Genomic DNA, 18,718 nt, shown 5'->3' with positions numbered 1-18,718 from the left:
CTTTTTTAAATATTATTTTTTCTTTGTATTTGTTTAATTGTGTTAATTTAAAAGCCTTGTTTTTTAGAAGTTATTTTTTCTACTTGTTTGATTCTATTGCTGAGACTTTCCAATGCATTTTGCAATTCTCTCTGTCCTTCGTTTTCAGAAGTTTTGATTGTTTTTCTCTTATGTTATCTATTTCACTAGATATTTTCTCATTCACACCCTGTATTGTTTTTTTGATTACTATAAGTTGGACTTCACCTTTCTCTGGTGCCTCCTTGATTGGTTTGATAATCAACCTTCTGATTTCTTTTTATGGCAATTCAGAGATTTCATCTTGGTTTGGATCCACGGCTGGTAATCTAGCGGGATCTTTTGGGGGTGTTGAAGAATCTTATTTTGTCATATTACCAGAATTGTTTTTCTGGTTTCTTCTCATTTAGGTAGATTACATCAGAGGGAAGATCTAGGACTCAAGGGCTGCTGTTCAAATTCTTTTGTCCTATAGGATGCTCCCTTGATGTGGTACTCTCCCCTTTTCCCAAGAGATGGAGCTTCCTGAGAGCTGAACTGTAGTTATTGCTTTTTCTCTTCTAGATCTAGCAACCCAGTGGAGCTACCTGGCTTTGGACTGGTACTGGGGAGTGTATTCAGAGTCCTGTGATGTGATCCATCTTCAGGTCTCTTGGCCATGGATACCAGCACCTTCTCCAGTGGAGGTAGCAGGAGTGTGGAGTGGATTCTGTGAGGGTCCTTGGATGTATTTTTGTTAAGCATGCTGGTTTTGTGTTGGTTGGCCTCCAGCCAGGAGGTGATGATTTCAAGAGCACCTCAGCTATGGTAGTCTAGGGAGGATCAGGTCGTGGGCAGGACCATAGCACCCCCAATAGATTATGTCCTTTTCTTCAGCTACCTGGCTGGGTAGAGAAAGACCATCAACTAGGGGCAGGGCTAGACATGTCTGAGCTTAGACTCTCCTTGGTCAGGGCTTGCTGTGGCTGATTTGGGAGATGAGGGTGTAGTTCCCAGGCCAATGGAGTTATATTCCCAGTGGGATTACAGCTGTCTCTGCCGTGTCACACAGGTCATCAGGGGAGTGGGGGAAAGCTGGCAGCCACAGGCCTCACACAGCTCCCATGCAGCCCAGAGTGTGAGGGCCGGTCTCACTCCCACCATGAGCCCCCAACAAAAATGTGTTTATTTCCTTCCAGTCAGCTGTTGAGCAGAGCTGAGAAACTGCCCCAGGCTATAAGCCCCGCAACTGAGAAAGCAAGCTGGCTCACATTTCCTCTGCTGTCCCACAGAGCCTGGAGCAGCAGTCCACCGCCTTCAAAGGGTCTGTGGATTCTCTCTGCTTTCCTGGTATGTCCCTGCAGTAGTCCTTGGAGCAAAAGTTCACAATGTGGGTATCCATGAACTGCTCTGTTCATCCAAGTAGCAGGTGCAAGTTAGTCCTGCCTCCTATCCTCCTCCATTTTGCCTCCTGATGACCCATTTTTCTTGATACATCTTAATAAAATACCTTTCTTTCAAGGTTTCCTCACCCTAAAAGTATAAGTCATTTCTTTAATTTAATCAACAAATATCTGAGCACTCACTCTGTGCCAGACATTGAGTTAAGAGCTGAGAATGCATAATGAAAAGACGGAGTAGGATCTTCCTCCTTTGAATTCCACGTTGAACTCTTCTCCTGGCACGACCACTTCTTGCTTCACAGGAGGGTTCTCTGTCTTGTCTACCTGACCACAGCCAATCCCACTGCTAATCTGTACACCCTTAAAGAGGAGACACCGGATCTTCTGGATTATGGGACTGCTCATAGAACAGTGCCTGTCCTAACATAAATGAGCATAAGAATTCAACAATCACTCATTAAACACCTACAGTATACATGGAGCTAGGTATAGTTGATGATATAAATGAAATTTAAGAACATCCCTGACTAGAAATTTCCAGTAGAAATTAGGAGACTGATCTCTACACTAAATATAGAGGGCGACAAAAGGGAACAGACCCAAAACCACAGGAGAGATGCTAGCATGACAGGGATGCAGAGACATAAAGCACAACAGTGAGATGGAGTTAATATACCTCCACGAGGGTGACCTTGTCCTGCATCTCAAATTTTGGGTAGGATTTGAATGGGCCAGAGGGACAGAAAAGAAGAGAAAGAGCATGATGAGCAAGGGCTTGAATGTTAAATAGATTCCTCTTTGGGGGACCATGGGGATACAAGCTTCTAAAGCACATACACCCTGTATTGGAGAATGGGGAGGAGTAGGTAGATGAGAAGGTTGAAGCCATATTATGTAGCCTTGAATGCTGAACATCAGATCTGGGGCTATATTCTTACCTTGATACATTTCAGAAGCAACTGAAATCGTAGGACCTTCCTTGCTTCTCTATTGGGTGAATGTTTCTCAGTCTTGGTGTGAGTCTCAGTGCCTATGTAGTTAAAGCTTACTGAAATGTTCCCTTTGCAATTCTAGAGAGAGATGTCCTTTATGTTGACATGTTCATGTTGACAGACTGCATCTGATTAAACAGCTGCCTGTGCAATGCCTCCAAGTGTGGATAAAAGAAAAATTAAACTCATAATCTTGGACAGCCATGCGTAGACTAGTTACATTGATCAAAGGGCAATAGAAATGATCCAGTGAGGATTTGTCTGAAAAATCCCACAATTATTTAAAATCTACCTCAAATACCTGTTCATCTATAATGCCTCCCCTGAGGCCTTCATTCTGAATAGTACCTCTGTCTCTGTCCCCAAAGCACTAACTGATCCCTGTGATAGCGCACTTCCCAGCCAGGCTGACATGTAGACTTGGCAGCCTGTGTATTTTTTCCCCATAGACTGTGAGCTTCCTTTTATGAATAATAATTGTAGCTAGCATGTAGTAGGGTGCTCCTACCTGTTAAACTCTATGATGAGTGCTTTACATAGATTATATCATTTATTCACTAAACAGTCCTTTAAAATGGTGCTATATTCACTAAACAGTCATTTAAAATGGTATTATTCTTCTTCATCTTACAGGTAAACAAACTAAGGCAAAAAAAAAAGTGAAATAATAAGTGCCAGTACACAGAGCTAGTAAGGAATAGGGTCTGCCAGGTCCCAAAAAGCATGCCATCACCTTTGCCCCATACTGCCTCTGGTACAGATAGAGGTAATGTCTTATTTATCACTGCCATCCACTGGACCCAGCTTAGTGCCTGACACACAGAGGGGCTCAGTCAATGCTGATTGGTTTGAGGTGGAGCAAAAATGCTTAGCAGGGTGAGCACCTTTGCTGTGATTGAGTATCTGATTCTCTATGAAGAGAAGGGGAGTCCTGAGTCAAACACATTCCTCTGGCTCCTGGCTGTCATCTTTATTTGCCCTGCTTCTTTGCTCCTCCTCCTTCCTAACTGCACCGTTTGGATTCAAAGCTGGAGCTTAATGCAGACAAAGGGAGAACAGAACTTTGAATGACCACTGTGGGACTAAGAGAGGAGAAACAAGAAATTTGACAGATGAGGAATAAAGTGAGGAGAAGAGAAAATGATTAAGCTTTATCACTTTAACTTAATATTTAACCTAATGAAAACAAAATCTTATCTGAAATTGGAAAAATCAATGTATTGATTGCTGGTTCATTGCCCTCTTCTTTATGATTTGACAGTCTGAGAATAATCTAATGGGTGTGGCTTAAAGACCTAGATCATGTGTGGAACTGGAATTTGGTGTTATTCAAGCAAAAAAAATAAATAAATACCGGTGCAATACACCTGCTTTATGCACTTGAGCAGGGAAGAAATCCACAAGGACTCACCAGTCTCCTGGTCTGCAGAGAAGACAGAATCAACATGAGCACAGCAGGAAAAGTAAGCAAAAAATATATTACTGTTGGAACTATATTCTCATCAATATAACAAAGAAAGTAATACAGTATTTGATGAATCATTTAAAATTCATATCTAAATTAGAAATGATACACTGAAATATGATATGCAATATATGCTATATGTAATGTATACTGAACTACAGTGGAAATAAGCTATTCCTAAATACCTTCGAAAAGAATGTATAGAATCTGTATCTATGAAGTGTTTGTTTCCCACATTAAAGACATTTGCGGTAAAGTGATAGTTTATTCCAAGCTAATCATGATTAATTTGTAAAGCCAAAGTTAGAAATGTCTTTCATCAAGAAGTTTTCTTTATATTAAGGTACCATAATTTAAATGTATTATTATTTGTATTTATATTTTTTGTGAATACAAGAAAGTTAAGTCTGATGAAAGTTTTATGAGAGGATTTGATTTAGAAGACTTTGAAATACACTTTTAACCTTAACATAAAATACTTTACAAAATGCTCATTGGTCTCACAGCATTAGAATCATCAAGGTTAAGCAAGACAACATCAACATTCAAATTCTGATTTAAAAGGGTCTAGTAGGACACAATTCAGGCAATTTCCAGAGTAATCCTATGGAACAGTATCTTCCCCATATAAAAGTCAATATGGTTTTACAGAAAATTAATAATACAATTTGAATCACTTATTAGCACTAGGAACACAGATATTTGGTTTTGCCTTCCATAAATATCTTAATTGTTCAATGTGTTTATAGGTGCACAAAAATGCATGTGGTAATACAATATAATCAATTGATATTTTAATTGCCTAATTACAAAAATTTGTGCAACTATTTCCAGTCCTTTTTTGTGTTAGGAGTGTATTACACAGTAAAATATCTCACTGTGATAACTCAGTTTAAAGGCTCTGAGGCTTCTCTATACACTCTGTGACAAAACAGGTTCATATCAATAAGACTGGTTGGAAATCACATGGGTGGCCCATTGTTACTGTTCTTATTCCACCTCACTTTACTTTCATTCATTACTGATTAATATGTACATTCCACATAGAAAACAATTAGCAAAAAAATTAAATTTACCAAACTCAACTTAAAAGAAATAATGAGTTCCTAGAGCAAAAGTATAAACCAATCATATTAATGAAAATAATAACTGACAAAATAGACAATTACCTCCCCTCCTGGGCACAGCATCAATAACTTAGCTTGTTGTCAGCATTTCATTTATGTTTATACATCCTGCATTATATTTTCCTCAAATGCTAAATAGTGACAATACTAACATCTATTTCATAAAGTAGTTGTGTTGTGATAATTCAATAAATGAATACTATAAAGAACTTAAAATCGTGTTTGGGATATAGAAATAAGTCAATAACTATTAGCCACTATTATTATTGCTGCTATTTAACTTTTTGCTAACTTTTTACTGCCACCGAGTAGTGAAAACATAAGGCTAGATTCATCTTTATTCTCTGGAAAGCCAGCTTTGAGACTTTAGAGAAATTAGTTAATCACTGAGTCAATGGATCCTCAATTATTTCAGCTGTAAAATAAAGCCAATAATTCAATAGTACTGTCCTGGTAGCATCCTTACGAGATTTTAAAATAATGCATGTTGTTTATAGCAGCACAATTTGCAATTACAAAAATACAGAACTGACCTAAATGCCCATCGACAAACGAGTAGATAAAGAAAATATGGTGTGCATATACCATGGAATACTACTCAGCCATTAAACAGAATAAAATAAAATAATGGCCTTTGCAGCAACTTGGTTGGAGCTGGAGACCATTATTCTAAGTAATTCAGAAATGGAAAACCAAACATCATATGTTCTCATTTATAAGAGAGTTAGGCTATGAGGATGCAAAGGCATGAGAATGATATCATGAACTTTGGGAACTCGAGGGGGAAGGTTGAAAGGGGAGGTGAGGGATAAAAGACTACATATTGGGTGCAATGTACACTGCTTGAGTGAAGGGTGCACCAAAATCTCAGAAATCACCACTAAAGAACTTACCCAGGTAACCAGAAAACACCTGTACCCCAAAAACTATTGAAATTAAAAATAAATTTTATAAATAAATATAATGCAAATAACTCACCGAGCACAGGCCGCAATGTGCCTGTCACATCATAGGCACCTGATAATCAGGAACTCCTACTATTAGTACTTTACTTCCAAGTATTCTGGTATTTATTTTGGCATTGATCATGTTGAACATCCTGCAAAGTTGAATAATTTGACAAATAAATAATGACAACGAATTATCAGAAGAACAAATTTCAATTAAATTTTTATCATAATTGCAATTTTGTAGATTCTCTCTGGAAAGAGTTTTGTGAATTGTACGTGCTTAACCACAATGAAGACAGATATTACAGTTCACTGCCAAGCACTGGAAATTATGTGTACATCTTTTATTTTTAAGAACATCTATGGATAAGATCTGCTAGCTAGAAATTCAAACACACAGTGTCTCCAATTTTGAAATATGTATGTGTAGGTCTGAGTGTATACACACACACATACACACACACACACACACACCCAACTCTAACCTTAGTAATTTGGGGCTCAAATCAAAGCTGGAAGGAGTCTCTACACATAGATCAGATAACAGTACAGCCTCTCAAAGCTAAGTTGCAAATGGGTGTTGGAACAAGTAACACACAGAAGTGGTGGAAAGAGAAAATTAAAAGAGGAGAATAGGAAAAGAGAGAGAAAGAGATGTCATCCCAGGCAGGAAGATAAATATATCCTTATAAACTCAGATCCTTTTGGCCTAAGCAGAAAATTGAGAAAGAAAACAGTGTATTTTATGTGAACAGACACTGACTGTGTCAGCAAAATGAAGGTGACTTAGAATTTGATGTACCAGCCAATAATTGTGGGTGAAGAGACATTTTCAGCATAGCATTAGGAAATGTCAGGATTAAACAACTTTGGAGAAAAACAACAACAACATAAGGATGGCCTTAATGAATATATTCCATTTTATCTCAGTGTGTTATTATAGTTAACTGTTTATCTTTCCTTATGTTATTGCTTTTTTAAAATATATTTTTTTCTCTTTATAAATCAGAGGTGATCATTTCTATAGAGCACTTGTTAGGTACCAGACATGGGATTAGATGTATGTACAAAGATGAAATGACACAATATCTGACTGCAAGCACGGGAGAACACTGGTGCCATCTCTCTGTTTGCTTTTCTAGGTAATCAAATGCAAAGCAGCTGTGCTATGGGAGTTAAAGAAACCCTTTTCCATTGAGGAGGTGGAGGTTGCACCTCCTAAGGCCCATGAAGTTCGTATTAAGGTGAAATACATTTTTCCATTTGTATTTAAGTTTTAAAAACTCAGAAAAGTTAAAAAACGGAAACAACCAAAAATCCCGAGTCATTTTTATATGATCATCCAGAAAATAGAATATACTTGTTGTCAAGGAAAGGTATAAATATAAATTTTTAAACTTTAAAAAAGTGCACACAGTGTAATTCCAGTAAAATACAAAAGAATTTATGCGTCTGTACAGAAAAAAAATTTCAAAGTGATATATATCAAGACTTCAAAATCAATTAGCATTAGATATTTTTATGTATTAATTTGCAACTTCTACTTCTATTTTTTAAAGGCATGCATTCTTTTATATTATTTAAGACTTAACTATTTCAGGATCAGTTACTTCACAGATTATTCTAAACTGTTTACTTCAAGAATGGAAGGTAGAGGAGGGTTTCAGCCTGGTCAACCTTGAGGATAAACTGAATCTTGAGGATAAACTGAATCTTTCATACTTGGGATAGTAGGGATTATTAGCAAAAACCCTTGAAAACATTTTGGAAGCGCAATTTCAGGAAACTGGGATTTTTAAATTCACCTGAGACTCATAATCTTTTATAAACATCTTCTCTTCACTCTGTAGATGGTGGCTGTAGGAATCTGTGGCACGGATGACCACGTGGTTAGTGGTACCATGGTGACCCCACTTCCTGTGATTTTAGGCCATGAGGCAGCCGGCATCGTGGAGAGTGTTGGAGAAGGGGTGACTACAGTCAAACCAGGTACAGGATTCACCCTCAGGAAACATGATGGTTCACCATCCTAAGATTTCCCAGCCTGAATGAGGAAACAGAGGCAATGAGGGACGAAAGGGCTTGAACGAGGTCACCGCACAGCCAGGACTTCAGGGATTTCCCCTTTCCCTCTCTTCCTGCCTGACTCAAGCATGTATGTCTTTAGGCACGCATGTATTCTACCCTTCAACAATTATGTACTGAGCATCTACTAGACGCCAGGCACCAGGTTGGAGCCTGGAGATATGTGAGGATCAAAAGGGACACAGTGCCTACTAGTGTGGCATTCATAATCTAGTAACTTCCGTGTTAGTGTTGGTGAACACGGTCTTCTGTCAGGGCCCAGACAACTAGAAACGGGAGGAGGGAAAAAACATAAGTATGGACATTGTTCTGTGCTGAGTTCACAAAATGGAGGCTACATGGCTACGGCTGAATGAGCATGACCTTTTCTTACGTGACCTATGCAGCCCCTTCACCAATTTCCTCTTGCAACGTGGTCTCTCTTCCTGAGCAAGGAATCAATGAAGCAGACTAGGTGAAAGGAAATGAAAGAAACATAGAAAGAGCCATCCACCATCAACAATGTCTGCCTTATTACTTTCAGCCATGCTTAAATGTAACTGGTTACGGATTACTAATTATAAAGGGAGAATAACTAGGACACTTCAATACTATCATTTTCACATAAATTTTACCTATAAAATGTTATGGGCCAACCATTTTTCTTGGTCTTGTGGAATAGACAGCATAGGTAATTTAAAATAAAAATTATGTTTAATTCTAAAAAAATCACTTTTTTTTTTTTTGAGACAGAGTCTCGCTCTGTCGCCCAGGCTGGAGTGCAGTGGTGCGATCTCAGCTCACTGCAACCTCCACCTCCCGGGTTCATGCCATTCTCCTGCCTCAGCCTCCCGGGTATCTGGGGCCACAGGTGCCCGCCACCACACCCAGCTAATTTTTTCTGTTTTTAGTAGAGACAGGGTTTCACCATATTAGCCAGGATGGTCTAGATCTCCTGACCTCGTGATCCGCCTGCCTCGGCCTCCCAAAGTGCTGGGATTACAGTCTAAAAAATCACTTTAGGCACTAGATTGGACCTGCCACTTTACCAAATACTTATTTGAACTGTGAACAGAAAAATAAAATGAACTGTCCAATTTGGGTTTCAGCTCCTACTAATTTCTTTAGTAGTAATAAATTAATAACTACTGAATAATAACTAATAACTACTAAACTACTAACAATAATAACTACTAAATAATACTAATAATAACTAATTAGTTAGTAATAAGTTAATAACAAAATGACACCCTTACTTTTTACCCATGCTCCCTCCACTGTAACAGGAAAAGTAGATAATTCACAAATTATCAGCTAAAAACATTTCAAAGTCAGTTCTTATCCTAAAAGTGCCTAACTTATTGTGGAGGGTTGAAATTTCCAGAGGAATTTCTGGAATTGTTCTTTGTCCCATTTTTGATAGTTTTTCTCAAAAAAAGAACTGAGATCATTTTAAAAACATTCATTTCATAATAAAGATAAACGTAGTCACTTTGAAAAGAAAAGAATTAGTTCAAAATTCTCATTTTTATTGTAAATCAAACTATAACAAAAAACAGGTCTTACCAACATCTAGTGGAACTATTATACCCTACTTTCAACTAAAATTTATATTTATACTTACAGTAAGATTTAAATAGTTAAGGATTAAATTAAATGTTTGTAAAGCCTCCAGGAGAAATTGGTACACTACATGAAAGTAACTGTTAATACAGTGGAAGCAATTTTTCTAATCCATGTTGTTTCCCATATTTGCATGTCCTCTTTAGGAATCTTCAGGCACTTATAAACCCAAACTGGAAACAAGGCTGTGGCAGGCAATGACAAATGACATATTTGTGATTGGACTGTATTTCTTGGAGACTTTTAAAGACACATGTTTCTAATGTTTTAAAGACATGCGAGCTTTATGTTTTTGCTCTATTAATACCTGGATAGAAATTGTAAAAGAATTTGTTTTATCCCTCTCCAGGTGATAAAGTCATCCCACTCGCTATTCCTCAGTGTGGAAAATGCAGAATTTGTAAAAACCCGGAGGGCAACTACTGCTTGAAAAACGAGTAGGTTTCTGATGCTCTCCCTGCGCAGACATTGAGTTTGCACCTTAGTTATGTTCCTGTCTCATGCTTTGTGTGTCTTTGTATTGCACTGCCCAGTGTGAGCAATCCTCAGGGGACCCTGCAGGATGGCACCAGCAGGTTCACCTGCAGGGGGAAGCCCATCCACCACTTCCTTGGCATCAGCACCTTCTCACAGTACACAGTGGTGGATGAAAATGCAGTAGCCAAAATTGATGCAGCCTCACCCCTAGAGAAAGTCTGTCTCATTGGCTGTGGATTTTCAACTGGTTATGGGTCTGCAGTCAATGTTGCCAAGGTAAGAATGGCAATGGGTGATAAAAACAGTTACACGCAGACTGTCAGGAACCCAAAGGGAAGGAATGTCTCACAAGAATCAAAGATTATTTTTGTAGATTTTGAATGTCGACTAAGAATAGAAACACAATCCAGAAAGAATTGAGAGCACATGCTAGAAATTTCACGTGTTTATCAGATTAAAAAGTTGTTGAGAGTTTAGAAAATGTAAAGATTTCATTTTCAATAATTACTCTTCTGTATTTGCTCTTTATGAGCTCATGAAATATTAGGCCTGAGAACTCATTTAGTAATTCATTCTACAATTAGAGAGCACCTACACATGCCTCAGGCACCATAGGTTCTGCTAGGCTCTGACAGCAAAAGTAAATGAAATGAAGCGTTTGCCCTTGAGGAGCAGCTAGTCTGTGGATCCTCTACTCCCAGAATTAGGATCAACAGTAGAGTCCAAAACCTTACCTGATGCACTTCCAAACCAAGGCTCACCCACTCTGTGGATTCTTAGACTGAAAGTAATGACGCTTCAGTGATGCGTAATTCACTCATTATGACATTTCACTGCTAAAACTAACTCCCCTGGCATGAACACACACATATATTCAGAAGTGGTAAATTTCAAGCAGAAATTCTTTAAAGGCTCCTCATCTGAGTAGGCTGAAAATCTAGTAGTATTCTTTATTTTATGAAACCAAGGCCCAGAGATATAAAGATATTTGCCCAAAGTCTCACTGCTGGTTAATATGAGAGCTGAGACTAAAATATCTTTTACTAACCTCCTGCTGAATCTTAGATCACGATACATAATTATTAGCACTTTTAAATCACAGTCACAAGCCTTGTATTTTTCTAAGTAAGTTAGAAAATGGTGTTGTCCCCCATAGTATTGCATACCACTTGGTGAATGAATGAATGAATAGACACCCTTAAGGGAATATAAGAATGAGATTATTTGGAACAGGAAGAGTATGTTACGCAAAATGAAGGCGGACTATGGGAGACTAGGTTTAATAAATATCCCCTGGCCAATTAAAAAAATTTAGATGGCATCTTTTCCAAATTTCTGTGACTTTAGCTCTTAGTCCCTTGTTCAATTGCCTCGTCTATTTTAACAGGTGATCTAAGTGAGCCTACCCAAGAACAGAAGATGAGGATACTCATAACAATAGATTTTATTATTAAAATATAGACTAATATTTCATTACTGTGTTATTCAGTAGTGTATTTTTTAAAGCAGGGATATACTGGTCATGACTACTGAACATAAATGAACCAAGGAGTTCATTACTGAGGGTTTAAGTGGAATATTTTTCAGTCTCCTGGAGTAGCCTTTTCCACTTATTTTGTTTTCCAAATATTGCCTTTGTGTATGTATGAGTTACTGAAGCTGGCTGTCAAGGGATTTCAGCAATCGAGAGTCCCTTCAAGATTGTAATCACTGCCATCTGGATCTCAAAGATCATCCAGTCCCCTGGTTCCCAGCCTGACCTTCCCATTGGAGTCACCTGGGGACTAAGTTCCACCTGCAGAGCTTCTCATTTAATTGGCATGGGCTGTGACCTGGACTGTGGGATATTTTTAAACCTGCCCAGATGAATCCAATATGCAGCAGTTTGAGAACCACTCAACTAGTTCAACTCCATGAATTTAAAAATAAAGCAACTGAAGCCAAAAGAGGTTTTGATAACAGATTGAACAGAAGAGTTTGAGCAGCTCTTGATAAACACTAGGCATGGCACTTTATAAAGTTTAGGCACTTTCAAACAACCATTGCTTAATCCATTTTTGCATTTTCTGAAAACACAGGTCACCCCAGGCTCTACCTGTGCTGTGTTTGGCCTGGGAGGGGTCGGCCTATCTGCTATTATGGGCTGTAAAGCAGCTGGGGCAGCCAGAATCATTGCAGTGGACATCAACAAGGACAAATTTGCAAAGGCCAAAGAGTTGGGTGCCACTGAATGCATCAACCCTCAAGACTACAAGAAACCCATCCAGGAGGTGCTAAAGGAAATGACTGATGGAGGTGTGGATTTTTCATTTGAAGTCATCGGTCGGCTTGACACCATGGTATGTACCATGACATGCCCTGAGATTTCTGCCTCTACGACTTGGAGGATGCATTTAGGCTGCAGAATATATGTTTTCTGTATAAAGGATATTTTTAATGATGAATGGAAATTTCCCATCATCTGTTTGTTACCTGGCTTGTTTAATTTATTGTTATGAGGAATCTTTTATTCTATCAACTATGCAAACGTGTCTCAAGTCATATTTCCTCTAGAGGAAGAGCAAAGGGCTTGTTTTTCTTAACTGAGTGATTATAGATTACTTTGTTAATTTTTAGTTAAAAACTGTAAGTTAAAGTAAACATAAATAATACAAGTTCTGTTCTCAAATTGGAATGTTTTATTTTTCTGCCACGTTCTTAACAAAAATGATTTAATACTTTTGCATATGTTCTTAATAAATTCCAATTTTTTTAAACATATTAGTATTTGGCCAAAAGAAGTGAGAAATTTTAGGCCAACTATTGTTTTATTAACAAAAATATGCCCTAACGAAAGTGAAGCTCAAATGCATCACTATATTTTATCACAGAAACTGGACAGTACCTGGCACAAAACTAGAGCCCAACACTAGTAGGACTGAATACTTTGAAAAGTCAACAGATTTTTATCACCCCCCCAAATTTCAAAGCTATATACTCATGGCATTGTTTATAGATTGCATGAGACAATGCATGTAATATACTTAGCACAGTGCAGCCTGTCATATGGTAAGCTCCGAATAAATGTCTTCTTTTTATTTGAGACAGGGTCTCACTCTGTCACTTAGGCTGAAGTACAGTGGCATAATTATAACTCACTACAGCCTCAACCTCCTGGGCTCAAGCAAATCTCCTACCTCACCCTCCAAAAATGCTGAGAATATAGGAACGAGCTACCACGCCCGGCCTCAGTTGGCATTATTGATATGAAATACTATTTCCAATCTTGCAGTACTTACATCATCTTTGGCTTATCACATGGTATTGCTTTCAAACAGTTACAAATATCAAAGGCAATGGGAAACACATCTCTAGCTATATTTCACCTACCCAGAATTCTCTAGAATCCTACTGAAAAAGTCTCCAGAGACCAACACGTTTCCATTGCCGAGATTTTCTAGAAGGTCCAGCAGTGTGGGTAATGGGGAGCAGCACCCTGAGATCAATGCTCTCAGCAGCCTTGACCTGGGACAAATGCCACAGATGAATGAAGTGTCAAGAGATTCCAACTTTTTCCAGGGCTATAGCTTTTCTCCTAATGTTCTTTTTCTGTATCTTCCTCCATTTTCTCATGTGGAACGGGAGTGTATCTTATCTCAAGATACCAAATATCTGACAGCCACATGTTCTGAGGATGTCTGGTCTCCCAAAGGTCAGAATCCAAAATCAAAGAACTAATCATTACATATCTTGGGGCAATCCTAAACCATTTTCTAACTATAGAACATGTTCAGAAAGCTCACTGGAAAAGACTTTCTGAACTGTCTTTTGAGGTTCCCTAATAATCAGGGTATTTTAATGTAAAACCTATATATATATTTGGGGAGATAAAAACAATGTTTAAAACATGTCCATTTGAGAAATGGACAGTAGAATAGGAATCCATTAAAAAAGGAGACCATCAAGTCAAGACAAGAGACTACTTTGGTGATATAATCATTTATCTTGTTTCCCATTAAAATATGTGGTTGAAAGTAATGGGTTCAAAATACCTATGTAATAAATCAATGAAAAATGAATTAACCAACTCACAGATTGCCTAAGAATTATGTGATGATGAAATTGTATGCTTATATAAGGAACTGGACTTAATATATATTTGTGATGATATCTACCACTTTATTCCTTTATTAGGAAAAATTAAGTGCACTCCAATTTATTCATCCATTCTTTCATTAAGAAACCATTTTCGGGGCATTTCCTAAATCCACAGCACTATCCCGTGCAAAAAAGGGGACTGAAGGAGCAAAAGACATAATCTCTTCCCTCTACACACTCACAATCCAGTTAAGCCTATTACATGATATTGTGCATTATGAATAGGAACTATGCGACTCCACGTTAAGAATGCTAAGTGTTCACTTTATTCCAGATGGCTTCCCTGTTATGTTGTCATGAGGCATGTGGCACAAGTGTCATCGTAGGGGTACCTCCTGATTCCCAAAACCTCTCAATGAACCCTATGCTGCTACTGACTGGACGTACCTGGAAGGGAGCTATTCTTGGTGGTATGTAGTTAGGCTTCAGAGCCAAATTCTCATTAACCTCAGCATATCTCCCCTTTTACAAGTGACAAGGCAAGGTTTTCAAAAGCAGATCAAAAATAAATTCAAATTCCTTTTCTATCTACAGTCTCCAAATCAACTAGATATGGAACTAATGCAGGCAGAAGGTCCCAAAATAGACATTTCTGATGCCACCATTAACAAAGTCTGTTCCTCTTCATCTGTTTTCGTACTTGTAACTGTGTAAGGCATGGGAATTTCTAGTAAGACACAGAAATCTACAACGATATTTCATATCTACACCCAAATTTAGACAACTGTTAAACTTGTTCCTTTGGGCATAACATCTGTACTATGATTTCTCTGTGGGAGAGAGAATAACCAGGGACCCTTGTTTATCTGTGTTTTTTTTTTAAGTCTGAGCCTGTAAAAGCTTATTGAAGTACCGTATCTCTTATTAACCTCAGTCGTTGCAGTCTGGAAGCAGCATCTTTTCTAAACTTTCATTTATTTGGAAAATCTTCTCTTCAATTCTCCTACTTACCCTGGTTGAATCTAACAATGATACCGTCTTCTTTTCAGGCTTTAAGAGTAAAGAATGTGTCCCAAAACTTGTGGCTGATTTTATGGCTAAGAAGTTTTCATTGGATGTATTAATAACCCATGTTTTACCTTTTGAAAAAATAAATGAAGGATTTGACCTGCTTCACTCTGGGAAAAGGTAGATTTTTAGTTAGTTTTGTGTTTTGCTTTTTTTTTCTACCATAGGGGATTGTCTAGCAGAAAATGAAAAGGTGGAAGGATGAGAAAAATTAGAGTGCCTTGGTTTCTCCATTACCAGTTCAGTCTTTACATGGAGAGCTTGTAAGAGAAGTTTAAAACCTCTGTGAGATGCTAAAAACAGTTGCTTTGCATTTCCTATTGTGCTGAAGCCAAATTATGTTGATTACAGCAAATCCGAATGATAAGAGCCACTCAGCCTTCTTTAAAAGAGAACAATCACCTTTGCCAAAAAAAAAAAAAAAGTCTTTTTAAACAACCATAATTATAACATGTGTCATTGAAGCCTCTGCCTGCCACCTATATAAAACTGACATTAGGTGGCTGTATATTTAAATAATTTTCAGGACATCCTCAACATTTTCATTATTGGAGTATGTGAAACTATATTTAGTTTGTTTTCTAAGTAGATATTACTAGTTTTTTCTTTTTCCTTTTTTTCTTTTGCAGTTTACAAAAATTGTTTTATCAATAAAAGTTATTATAAAAGAGAAGTATACTAAACACTATTGTAAATGTTTGGCTTACTTTTTGTCTGAAGCTTAGAAAACTAAGCCAATTCTATTTCCTGTCTCTAACACTTAACTCTCACAACCAGCTAATAAAATGAATTTTGTCACCTGCATTTACATGAGGCACAACTGGAAACAGGCAGTTATATCAAACTTCTGCCTTCTCGCTCCAGAGTCTGAGACTTTTCTGCTATCCCATTCTTACTTTCACGAGATTTTCAACTTTTAATAGTGTTTCTTTGGCACTCACAAAATTATTATAGTAGATACTTTAACCGACAACATTCTTGAGGAGGGAAAGAAACTAGCACCCACAGAGCACCAGCTGTTCTACTAAGTGTCTTACATGCATTATCTTATGTGATTCCCAGGCAATGCTCGGTGTCAGTCTCAATCTCACTATCTTAGAGAAGAGAAAACTGAGACTCAGAGAAGGTATGACTTGGTCAAAATCATCAGATGGTAGGAAGGAGAGCCAGAATTCAAAGGTAGATCTTGTTGTTAGCAAATATCTCACTTCTATTAAACCACACCGCCCCTCAAGAGCGCATGGATATATGGAACACAGTAGCCATCAAAGGTTAGTTATCATTGTCATCATTATCATTGACATCATCATCGTGATCATCATCATCATCATAGGATTGAAAAGATGATGGCAAATATAGAGATGAACAAAACCAGAAGATAGTGTTGAGCAACATAAGAAGTCATGAAGCATGCCTAAATTCACTTTATGAGAATGTCATATAGTAATATGCATATGTAAATATAATTAATCCTATCAATAAGATTAAAAATTGTAACACTCAATATTGGTAAGACTAAGGTGACTAGGCACTTTCATGTACTTTCAGTAGTAATTGATACATCCTTTTGGGAAAGCAATTTGGTAATATGTATCAGAAACCCTTAAAAAAAATGGATCTTTTGTTCCAGCAATTCCATTTCTAGAAATCTATTCTACAGAAATAATCAACTATTCAAACATACATATGTGTTTCAGCATGTTTACTTGTTTCTGTAATATCAAACATTAGAAACATTCTAAATTTCAACATGAGGAAAATGATTTAATAAATTCCAATCATCTATTAGAAATGAATGAAGCCATCAAAAAGAAATGACATCATTGGGAAATTCTCGTGACATAATTTAGGCTTATATAATAAAGAATATAAATTTTATATACAATATCGCAAATTTTCAACAACAGCAGTAAAACTTGTACATATGCCTAGTAAAAAGTTGATAGAAATTCAAGAAAACATTGAGAATGATTGTTTCTAGGTTGGGGGATTATGGATTACCTTTACTTTCTTCTTTCTGCTGTCTTGTATTCTCTGAATTATGTGCATATATTTTTCTTATATATGCATATGCAAATACATATATATTTTAAAAATTATTAAAGAGTCACAAAGACCATCATTTTCTAAAAATATTTATTCATGAGAAGTTGGTTTATAGAAAGGGCATTAGTTCTAGTGTAAATGTTCCATTTATAATCTTCACAAGAATGAAGTATCTTAGAATTAATACAAATCGACTTTATTCTCTACTTCTAAAAATCCTTAAACATATCTGTATCAAAGGTCTTTTAAACTTCCAGCATGGTTTTAACTTTGTTAAATTATCAGTTCTTTCAGGCAAGTTATTTATCATCTTATAATTTGTGCAAATTTGTATTTGAGTTTTAATCCCAAAACTCTATACTAGATGTGCGACCAGACCAAGTTACAAATCTTTCTAAGTCTCAGTGTTTATAATCTCTAAAATCAAAATAATATGAAAATCTACCTCCTAGTGTTGATGTTTAGGTTGAAGTTTAAGACAGAAAATGCATGAAGAATGTGACAAATAGCAAAAACTTATCACAAGTTATTATCCATTGTTGTTTTATATTCCTTATTATACCAGGAACGTGGGCACACAACAATGATTTTTTGAAGATGCTAACGTAGTATTGAAGTCTAAATGACAGGCATACTCAGAATGTTGTGAGTGAGCTTAAAGTTGAAGAAAACACAAGAGAAAACCAAAAAAGATGAGCTTCCCTTTGACTTCACTTGACCCAAATGCATGCGGGTGGGATTAGAGTGGCTGAGAACAGACAGATTTTCACTAAGTCATTTCAAATGCTCCTTGGACTCTCACATGGAAGCATGTGGGTTGTCTAAATGTTAATACAATGTCTCTTCTTTCCTATTGCAGTATCCGTACCATTCTGATGTTTTGAGACAATACAGATGTTTTCCCTTGTGGCAGTCTTCAGCCTCCTCTACCCTACATGATCTGGAGCAACAGCTGGGAAATATCATTAATTCTGCTCATCACAGATTTTATCAATAAATTACATTTGGGGGCTTTCCAAAGAAATGGAAATTGATGTAAAATTATTTTTCAAGCAAATGTTTAAAATCCAAATGAGAACTAAATAAAGTGTTGAACATCAGCTGGGGAATTGAAGCCAATAAACCTTCCTTCTTAACCATTCTACTTGTGTCATCTTTGCCATTGAGAAAAGCTATTTCCTATGACTTCCTGCATTTTTGGTATCTTCATAATCTTTAGTCATGGAATCACAGTGGAGGGGACCCTTCACTTGCCCTGAATATACACATGCTGGGCTACTGTGCTTGTAGTCTCCTGCATCTATCTCAATTTTCACTGTCGGCATTTTCGCCTTTTTTTTTTTTTAAATAAAATATCCCGAATTCCTAGGGTAAAAGCTGTAGTAGGGTAAAGGATATACTCATATTTACAGGTGGTGAAAGTCCAAGA

At 37.1% G+C, this 18,718-nt stretch overlaps 1 protein-coding gene across 1 annotated transcript; it reads left to right on the top strand.

Moving 5' to 3' along the window:
* The first annotated feature begins 3,411 nt into the window (after nt 1-3,411).
* Nucleotides 3,412-18,430, top strand: LOC101142845 (alcohol dehydrogenase 1A). Its single transcript, XM_004040175.4, has 9 exons — nt 3,412-3,855; nt 7,077-7,178; nt 7,785-7,923; nt 9,971-10,058; nt 10,155-10,374; nt 12,177-12,437; nt 14,510-14,645; nt 15,225-15,363; nt 18,149-18,430. Exons 1-9 carry the CDS (start codon nt 3,838-3,840, stop codon nt 18,171-18,173), a joined length of 1,128 nt encoding a protein of 375 aa, XP_004040223.1. The 5' UTR covers nt 3,412-3,837; the 3' UTR covers nt 18,174-18,430.
* Nucleotides 18,431-18,718: the final 288 nt, after the last annotated feature.

Source organism: Gorilla gorilla, chromosome 3, assembly GCF_029281585.2.
Source record: "Gorilla gorilla gorilla isolate KB3781 chromosome 3, NHGRI_mGorGor1-v2.1_pri, whole genome shotgun sequence".
NCBI classification, from domain to species: Eukaryota; Metazoa; Chordata; class Mammalia; order Primates; family Hominidae; genus Gorilla; species Gorilla gorilla.
Note: the sequence above shows the minus strand (reverse complement) of the source record. Positions and strands in the feature narration are given on the sequence as shown.